General features: G+C 48.1%; 1 protein-coding gene across 1 annotated transcript in view; it reads right to left on the bottom strand.

The window, feature by feature from the left end:
• Positions 1–403: 403 nt before the first annotated feature.
• Positions 404–9,804, bottom strand: part of ARID4A (AT-rich interaction domain 4A) — a 66,241-nt gene continuing 56,840 nt past the window's right edge. The window contains exons 24-26 of the mRNA XM_065402696.1: positions 3,577–3,723; positions 2,000–2,099; positions 404–1,728 (exon numbers count right to left, since the gene is read on the bottom strand). Coding sequence (XP_065258768.1) covers positions 1,566–1,728; positions 2,000–2,099; positions 3,577–3,723 — 410 coding nt within the window. The 3' untranslated portion in view covers positions 404–1,565. The remainder of the gene's footprint in view (positions 1,729–1,999; positions 2,100–3,576; positions 3,724–9,804) is intronic.

The following is a 9,804-nucleotide window of genomic DNA, read 5'->3' as shown; positions in this document are numbered from 1 at the left end:
GATGTAAACTTATCCAAGAGCAATACATGGAATTATTTACACTCAACATTTAAGATTTACTTCTGCAAATATTAAGCATGGAAGTTAATTTGAGAAAATATGTGACCCGTGTTATTTTCCTTAATAAATGAGTATTATTTTTATTTATTATTCATAGTTAATATAAAATTAACAGTGAAAGTTAGCTCTGAACATTTTTTACAACACTTAACAAAGTTTGATTTTTCTATTGTTTAGATGTCAGTAGATTTACAAGAACAATCATTTAAATAAAAAAATATAAAGCCTATGTTTAAAACATGGCCTTTATTAATGCTCTCTAATGAACTCCATTTTATCTTACATTGAAATAGTTATGCTTTGCTTAAGAAAAGACGGAAAAGTGCATTTTACAAGAGTACTTTTTCTTTAATTCTCTGCGAAAATGGAAGGAATTGGAATCACAAGTTGACAAATGTGGTAAAATGAAGTTTCAAGAAACATCAATTTTAGTAATGCTACCCCCATCACTAGTGTTTCGCTCTGACTTTCTGCGGTGTGAACCATAATATCCTGATATACAGTCTAGAGCATCTATGTTATTACTCTACAGCATTTTAAACACAGAAAGAGGGGTTAAAACCCCTTTCAATGTACAAACATGAATAAAAAATTGATAAAAAAATCACTTTTATACATAATGTATATGCGAACTGTTTTAAATACATGGTTTTGGAAGAGTTATTTACAAACTGCATCAGCCCGTGGGACAATCCACAGACAAAGTATACACAGTTGCTTTACTTTATTGTTGCATCTCAACTTTGGGAGATATAAATTCATTCGGCAGTATAGCAAACATAAAAACTGTGACAAAGCATCTTAAGGGCAACCCAATAAAATTTGTTCCTCAAAACAACATAAGTACTAGGACTGCCAAAGTTTCCAAACAAGGTTATAGTTTAATCCAGATGCCCGATTACAGTTCTACATTGTGGAAGAATAAACAGACCCACTGCACATACAGGCATGGCTACTGGATAAAACCTCCTGTAAGAGCTACAACTGATAGGTATGTTTTTTCAAAAGAGTGAACTAACCTAGAATTTTTTTCCAATTTTATTAATATTTTAAAAAATACATAAAAATACAACATCCAATGTCTGAATAAATATATTTAACAAGTTGCAAGATACCTTATTTTACACAAAAAAATTCAGCTTTAGAAATCTTGTTAAATAACTTCATTGTTGTTATATATTTCATTTTTCGTCTTTTTGTAACAAAATAAAAACTCTGAAATTACATAGAAAAAAGACAAAATATTTTTGTCAAGGGATAAGATAGTCCACTGAAAACCTATTCACAATTCCACTGTAAACATTAATAAACATTAAAATATTTGCATAATTGTGTGCTCAAAAATCCTATAAAAAGTGGAAGACTTATTACAACTGTAGTTTTCAGTCAACTACACTTCCTTTCACAATTTATTTTGTCCCATTTACATCTTTAAAACTGGGCACATTGCTGAACACATACTTTGGCAGTTCTGTATAGCAAGTGCTTCCACAAAGAGGAACTACTCACCAAGGGTTAGCATACAAGCTGGGTGAAAGTGCAGCAGTAACTTGATTCTGTTTGATAATATTCTGATGTCTGTTTGATGCACTTGCTTTTCTATGATTTCCTAGAACACCTGAATGCTTCATTGGACATAACTTTTCAAATCTGATAAGTGCCCTTTCTCTGTATTAACAAAAAAACAATAAACACGATGACAAACATGTCAGACGGTGCCTACAAACCTTCAGTTACCAATGAGCTTAATTTCTCAACAGTAAAAATAAAAATAAAATAAAATAAAAAAACAGGAGGGAGAAAAAAGATACAGTCCAGCAGTGGAAGTGTACAGAATGTACTTGGCAATGTCAAACCAGTTGAGTGCTTTTTGTGGTTATATTTCAGGATTTATGTCCATGGCAGCAAACTGCTGACAAGGCAGAGAAATATGTATCACCTGCATTCTACAGCAAGCACATTCTGGGGAGGAGAAGATGATGACGGACTCATCCCAGTGTCTGATGAAGCAGATGACATGGATGCTCCTGTATGAGACACTGTAAATACATAAAGCAGGACATCAGCACCAGACTTCATTAGAGGAGTGAAGTTCTGGAACAGCCTTCCAAGGGGAGTAGTGGGGGCAAAAGAAATATCTGGCTTCAAGACTAAGCTTGATAAGTTTATGGAGGGGATGGTATGATGGGATAGCCTAATTTTGGCAATTAGTTGATCTTTGATTATTAGCAGGTAAATATGCCCAATGGTCTGTGATGGGATGTTAGATGGGATGGGATCTGAGTTACTACAGAGAATTCTTTCCTGGGTGCTGGCTGGTGAGTCTTGCCCACATGCTCAGGGTTTAACTGATTGCCATATTTGGGGTCGGGAAGGAATTTTCCTCCAGGGCAGATTGGCAGAGGCCCTGGAGGTTTTTCGCCTTCCTCTGCAGCGTGGGGCACTGGTAACTTGCTGGAGGATTCTCTGCACCTTGAGGTCTTTAAACCACGATTTGATGACTTCAATAACTCAGGCATAGGTTAGGGGTTTGTTACAGGAGTGGGTGGGTGAGATTCTGTGGCCTGCGTTGTGCAGGAGGTCAGACTAGATGATCATAATGGTCCCTTCTGACCTTAAAGTCTCTGAGTCTATGAGACTGTCAAAGTATCCTTCACACTGGAGGCTCACTTAGATATCAGATCTAGTGTCTGTACACACACAAAACAACTTAATAGATCCCAAGTGAGGCCTGTCAGGTTTGAGGTACATCAACAGAGTTGTGTGTAGAAGCTTACATCGTACCTGCACCCGTTATCCCTGGCTCAACATAGTGTCCTTACTAGTTGCTCATTTTAATGAGTATTAATGTCATTTATTTATTTAAAATAGGCATGGAGGAGAAGTAGCAGTACAGGAAGACCTCTCAAAGTCCTGTTATAAAAAAATACAAGTGGATTCCTCATGTGTCGACTAGTAAGTTCAAAGCCTTAATGTTTTAGAGAACTACTCTAGTTTCTTTATGTTTCTATACTGTACTCAGATACCATGGAGATGAGTAAATATTACTGGATTAAAAATAAGATTTACTTTCACTACAAAAAGCCTTATGAAACTGATCCAGATTATTTTTGCCCATTACTCTTCTCTTCTGTTTACATAAGCTGGATAGCTAACCTTATCATTTCGGTGCCTTAAATCATAAAGGGACAAGTCAATCTGTTATGCTACTTGTGAAAACCCAGATCCAGGGTACATTACGAAGGCCAGATCCTTGCCTTTTTAAAGTGAAATTTTATATATTCAAGATTTTAATTTATTATATGTACGAAATTTGAAAAACAAACCATGCTGTGGATTCTAATTTTATCCTGTATGGATAGAAGACAAGTTAAACTTCGTATAGTAACCATTTTCCCAAAAAGTTAAAATAACGGCTGCAGAAAATGTTGTCAATTAAATGTAATGTTTTGGGGTCTACATGTTTAAAACAGACATTTCATGAGAGGGAGGTCTGAGTGTAAACTGGAAAGTTACCTTCTCTGTCTTTCTTTTTTAATCGTTTTCTTCTTCTGTCTATTGTTGCTACTTCTGACTTCAGGGACATGTAATATTTTCGGATTTCCTGTAGTTTTTCTTGTAGAAAGGAGATTCTCTCAGTGCTGTTCATGTTGTCTAGTTCATCTTAAGAGTGTGGGGAAAAGTTACTTTACGATGGTGATTTTAAGAAACGATAATGCAACATCACATGCAAACCAATAATGCACTTCCACAATGCTATACTAAGTAGGGTTACATCCAAGACAGATAGCCAAAACCCACCTTTTTTCCCTTCAAAATACAAAGTTTCTTATTAAATTCCATTTAATCCAAGGTGTTTTAATTATGGTAGATTAGCAAGAATTGTGCTCCTTATAAAAAAAGACCGTTACCTTTTCCGTAACTGGTGTTCTTCGAGATGTGTTGCTCATGTCCATTCCACAATAGGTGTGCGTGCTCACCACGTGCACCGGTGCCGGAAGTTTTTCCCTTAGTAGTGCCCGTAGGGGAGCGACCCCTGGAGTGTCACCGCTATGGTGCGGTGTAAGGGGCGCTGTGCGCTCCCCGCACCCTTAGTTCCTTCTTGCCAGACGGGAAGGAGGGCGGGATATGGAATGGACATGAGCAACACATCTCAAAGAACACCAGTTATGGAAAAGGTAACTGTCTTTTCTTCTTCGAGTGATTGTTCATGTGCATTCCACAGTAGGTGATTCCAAGCTATATCTGTTGGAGATGGGTAGAAGTTCACAGACACTCTGGGCGGAGCACTGCCCTGCCGAACCTGGCGTCCTCCCTGGTTTGGGAGACTATAGCATAATGCAAGGTGAACATGTGGACCGATGACTACGTGGCAGCCCTACAGATGTCCTGAATAGGGACATGGGCCCTCACAATTGGTGTCGGGGGAACTCCTGCCAGGTCGTAACAAGTACGGATACACGAAGTGATCCAGTTGGAGAGCCGCTGAGTGGAGATGGGCCGACCTTTCATGCATTCGGCCATGGTGATGAATAGTTGTGAAGACTTCCTGAATGGTATTGTACATTCCAGGTAAAAACCCAGAGCCCGTCTCACATCCAGCATGTGAAGGCAGCGCTCCTCACTGGACACATGGTGTTTTGGAGAGAGCACCAGCAGGAAAATGTCTTGGCCCACATGATAGGTGGAGACCGCCTTAGGGAGGAACGAAGGGTGTGGACGGAGCTGGACCTTATCCTTATGGAACACCGTGTACGGGGGTTCAGAGGTCAGGGCTCGGAGCTCCAAGAACCATCTAGCGGACGTGATCGCCACCAGAAAGGCTACTTTCCATGAGAGGTGTGACCAAGAGCATGTAGCAAGCGGCTCAAATGGAGGTCCAGTTAGCCTGGCCAGCACTAAGTTCAGGTCCCACTGGTGGACTGGGGGTTTAACATATGGAAAGAGGCGATCCAAACCCTTAAGGAATCGACCGGTCATGGCATGAGAAAATATCGTGTGGCCCTGCACTCGCGGGTGGAAGGCCAATATGGCTGCCAGGTGCACCTTGATGGACGAGGGCGCTAGGCCCTGAGTTCTAAGGTGAAGGAGGTAGTCTAGTATAAGCTGGATCGGAGCAGCCACTGGCGAGATGCCCGATCAGCGGCCCACCGGGAAAACCGAGACCATTTCGCCAGGTAGGCCTGACGCTTGGAGGGCATCCTGCTCTCCAGGAGGATGCGCTAAACCCCTTCCGAGCAAGTCCTTTCTTCCCGGCCTAAACGTTGAACAGCCACGCTGTGAGGTGGAGGGCTGCTAGGTTGGGGTGGAGAAGGCGACCTTGGTCCTGGGAGAGCAGGTCCAGGCGGGTTGGCAATGGCCACGACGGGGGGAATGCCAAGCTCATGAGAGTCCCGTACCAATGCTGCCTGGGCCATGCCGGGGCAATCAGAAGGACACGGGCCCTGTCCGTCTTTATCTTTTCCAAGACCTTGCCGATCAGTGGAAAGGCATAGAAGAGCTGACCCGACCAGGGCAGAAGGAAGGCGTCGGAGATCGCGCCCATGCCCAACCCTCCCCTGGAGGAGAAGCGGGGACACCGGCGGTTCTGCCGGGTCGCGAACAGGTCCACTTGGGGAGTGCTCCATGTTTGGAAAATCCTGTGCACCACCTCTGGGTGCAGCAACCATTCGTGCTGAGAGGAGAAGTCCCGGCTCAGCCAATCCGCCCGAGAGTTTTGGACGCCCAGTAAGTGGTGGGCTTCCAAGGAAATATCCAAGGAAATATCGTGGGCTATGCAGAAGCCTTGCCTGTTGATGTAGAACATCGAGGCCATGTTGTCTGTGAGAACCCTGACCACTCTGCCCGCTAGGCATGAGCAAAAGGCCACGCAGGCTAGATGGCCTGCTCTGAGCTCCTTGACATTTATGTGCAGGGCTAGGTCCTGCGCGGACCACAGATCTTAGGTCTGGAGGTTTTCCACATGGGCTCCCCATCCCAGGTCCGACGCATCGGACACCACCTCCACAGTCAGGGACCGGCCCCTGAATTGGACTCCTTGGAGCATGTTCCCCGGGGAGGACCACCAGCGTAAGGAGGCTAACACAGGTTCTACTTTGTCCATCCTGTCTCTGGACTGGGAGAATACCGAGGCCAACCAGAGCTGAAGGGGCCGCATCCTGAGCCTGGTGTGATGAACCACGTACATGCATGCCGAAATATGATCCAGGAGTTGGAGGCACGCTCTGGTGGTCGTCATGGAGAACCTTGTGACCACGCCGATGAGCTCCCTTAGGGTTTAGAATCTGTCCAGTGGGAGGGAGGCTCTGGCCAATGTCGCATCCAGAATCGTCCCAATCAACTCTCTGCGTTGCACCGGTACCAATGTGGACTTCGTGTTGTTTACCAGCAGCCCCAGTGCGGTGCATGTGGACAGGAGGAGTGTTACGTGATCCTGTACCTGTGACCTGGATCTGCCTTTGACCAGCGAGTCGTCGAGGTAGGGAAGATCTGGACCCTCCCGACACCAGAGGTAGACCGCTACCACAGACATACACTTTGTGAAGACTCTGGGAGCTGTTGATAGACCAAACGGGAGGACAGTGAACTGGTAGTGCTCCTGCCCTACCATGAAGCGGAGGAAATGCCTGTGGCCCTCAAATATATGAATGCAGAAGTACGCATCCTGTAGATCGAGGGCGGCGTACCAGTCTCCGGGATCCAGGGAGGGAATGATGGAGGCCAGAGAGACCATGCAAAACTTGAGCTTTACCATGTACTGGTTCAGGCCTTGCAGATCCAGGATGGGCCTGAGCCCCCCTTTGGCCTTCGGGATAAGGAAATAGCGGGAGTCGTACCCCTTGTATCTGAACTCCGCCGGCACCACCTCCACCGCTCCTAAGCAAAGAAGCCGTCTCACCTCCTGCTCAAGTAAGCTCTCATGAGAGGGGACCCGGAAGAGGGATGGGGAGCGAGGATGGGTGGGGTAGAAAGAAACTGGAGGGTATAGCCCCGGGAGACGGTGTTGAGGACCCATCAGTCTGAGGTCAGCCATGACCACTCCGGGAGGAAAATACATAGGTGGTTGGAGAAGGGAAGATCGGGTGGATCCTTGATACAAACTGTTAAGTCGTCCCCGGGCGTCCCATCAAAACTGGCGCTTACCTGCCTGCTTCCCCTTAGAGGGCCCAGGCCGGGATTGCCTTTGCGGGCACTTTTTATAGTCCCTTGATTTTTTATAAGGGGGCTCGTATCTGGAGTGGGTGGCCTGACTGGGAGTCTGCTGTGGTTTGAACTTGGTCCTGGCCGGGGCCGGGACATAGAGGCCGAGGGTCTTTAATGTCGTGCAGGAGTCCTTCAGACCGTGTAACTTCTCGTCGGTTTGTTCCGCAAACAGGGCCTTGCCATCGAACGGAAGGTCCTGCAAGGAGTTCTGTGCCTCGCTGGACAATCCAGACAGCAGGAGCCCCGACGCTCTCTTCATGGACACCGCGGAGGACATAGACCGTGCAGCCGTATCCGCAGCGTCCGCTGTACCCTCCTCCACCAGAGACTTAAGCTCCTTTTTATCATGCTCCTGGAGGGAGTCCACAGATTTGGGCACTGAGCCCCACAAATTGAAGTTGTATCTGCCCAGCAGGGCTTGGTGGCTTGCCATCCTCAGTTGGAAGCTCGAGGACGAATAAATCTTTCTACCAAATAGATCTAGTCTCCTCGAGTCCTTACTTTTAGGAGTAGGAGCGGGTTGACCTTGACGCTCCCTATGGTTGACCGCCTACACTACACTAGAGAGTTGGGGTGGGGTGGGTATACAGATATTTGTGCCCCTTGGCGGGCACAAAATACTTCCATTCTGCCCTCTTAGAGATGGGGGGCAAGGAGGCCAGGGTTTGCCACAGGGCGTTTGAGATCTTTGCCACCCTGCCCAATGCCAAAGCTGAGAGGACATTGAAGAGGGAGTCCGAGGGTTCCTCCACCTCCTCAGCTTGTAGGTTAAGGCTTGATGCCACTCTTTTCAACAGTTCCTGGTGGGCTTTCATGTCCTCCTGTAGGATTGGAAGAGGAGGGGCCATGATTGCCTCATCGGGGGAGGATGAGGATGGTGGTGCAGTGCTCTACGTCCCCACTGGTGCCACAGGTTCCCCTTCTGAGTGCGGGACTGAGGACGAGCGATCCGCTGACCCTTTCCTGGAAGGCTGAGAGAGGAAGGCCGGTGGTCTTTCCGAGGCGCTGGTCACCGAGCGAGCCACCACCCGGAGCTGCATCGGGGCCCAATGGTACCATCGCACTGCACCTGCTGTGGCACCGTTGGAGCGGACTGCCCCGCCTGGCCCACCAAGTGTCGACTTCGAAGGGAGGCCGGGCTGGCATACGATCGACCGCTATCCAGGGACGGGGATGAGTGACGACATCGGGAATGGTGCCGAACATGAGACCGTGATCCCGGTGTGGAGGAACGAGAGTACCATCTATAGCGGCTGCTCTGCGACCAGCTCCAATGGATGGATCCGTGATGGCGGGGTGCTGGCGATCGATGCATGGGGCTGTGGGAGCGGCGCTGTGGCGGGGACCTCGAATGGAACGAAGAGTGGGAGCGGCATCAACATCCATACCGCGAGGGGCTACGATAGCTTCTCGGAGATAATGATCTCCGGTGCCGTCTGTCTCGGTCTTGGCGGGGCATGCTCTCATCACGAGGTCTACATTCCCCCGAGGTGGAGCGATGCCTGGAAACCCTGCGGCTCAGCACCCAGCCAGACAACCTGGTGGGGGTTGACGAGGACCGGCGCGCGCTGCACACAGGGCGCTAGCTGTGCGGAGAACGGCATCGTGAACCTTCCCTCGACCATGAGTGGTACCGTCCAGGCGGTAACTGCAGGTGTCTGAGTGGCAGCTTGCCTCTGAATCGGGGAGCTGTTGACAGCAGTATGGCCGGTACTGGTAGAGACATAAGGTCTCGAGCCGCCTGCAGGGCCTCCCGTGTGGAGGGCACCCAAATGCGGCCACTGGCGTCCGGGGAGGTCGGCTCGGAGTGGGCCGGGCTGCTCCACTCGACTTGAGTCGGAGGCGATGGGGACCAAGAACTGCCCAACGCGGGTCTAGTCTCTCCCACAGCCTTGCTCCGGTGCCTTCGCGGAGAAGACCTCTTCTTCGCCTTTTTAGACTGTCTCGTGGATGGAGAGCTGTGCTGACTGGTGGAGGGCATCGATGAGTCACCGCGCACCGATGCTGCAGTGCTTGGTGCCGACTCGGAATGGTGCAGCGGTGTCGGAGTTAGGGCCGACTCCATCAAAATGGCTCGGAGCCGTATGTCCAGCTCCTTCTTGGTCCAAGGTTTGAAGGATCTGAAAATTTTGCAGCGGTCGCTAAGATGGGTTTCCCCCAGACAGTGGGAAAAGTCCACGTGCGGATCACTGATGGGCATAGGCCGTTTGCAAGTGTCGCACAACTTAAAGCCCGGGCCCTCCTAACTAGTTCTAACTAAAACTTTTTTTTTTTTTTTTAAACTAACTACAAACTAACAAAGTCCAAAGAGGGAAAGCTACAGTAGAGCTGGAGCAGAGCAGTTCTGAAGCACCTTCACTGGCGGCAAGAAGGAACTGAGGGTGGGGGGAGAGCGCAGCGCCCCTTATACCGTGCCATCGCAGCGCCACTCCAGGGGTTACTAGGGGTGTTCCCCTACGAGTACTGCTAAGGGAAAAACTTCCGGTACTGGTGCACGTGGCGAGCATGCACACCTATTGTGGAATGCACATGAGCAATCAC

This window comes from Emys orbicularis, chromosome 4 (genome assembly GCF_028017835.1).
Source record: "Emys orbicularis isolate rEmyOrb1 chromosome 4, rEmyOrb1.hap1, whole genome shotgun sequence".
Classification (NCBI taxonomy): Eukaryota; Metazoa; Chordata; order Testudines; family Emydidae; genus Emys; species Emys orbicularis.
The sequence above is the reverse complement of the archived record's forward strand: the minus strand, read 5'-3'. Positions and strand labels throughout refer to the sequence as shown.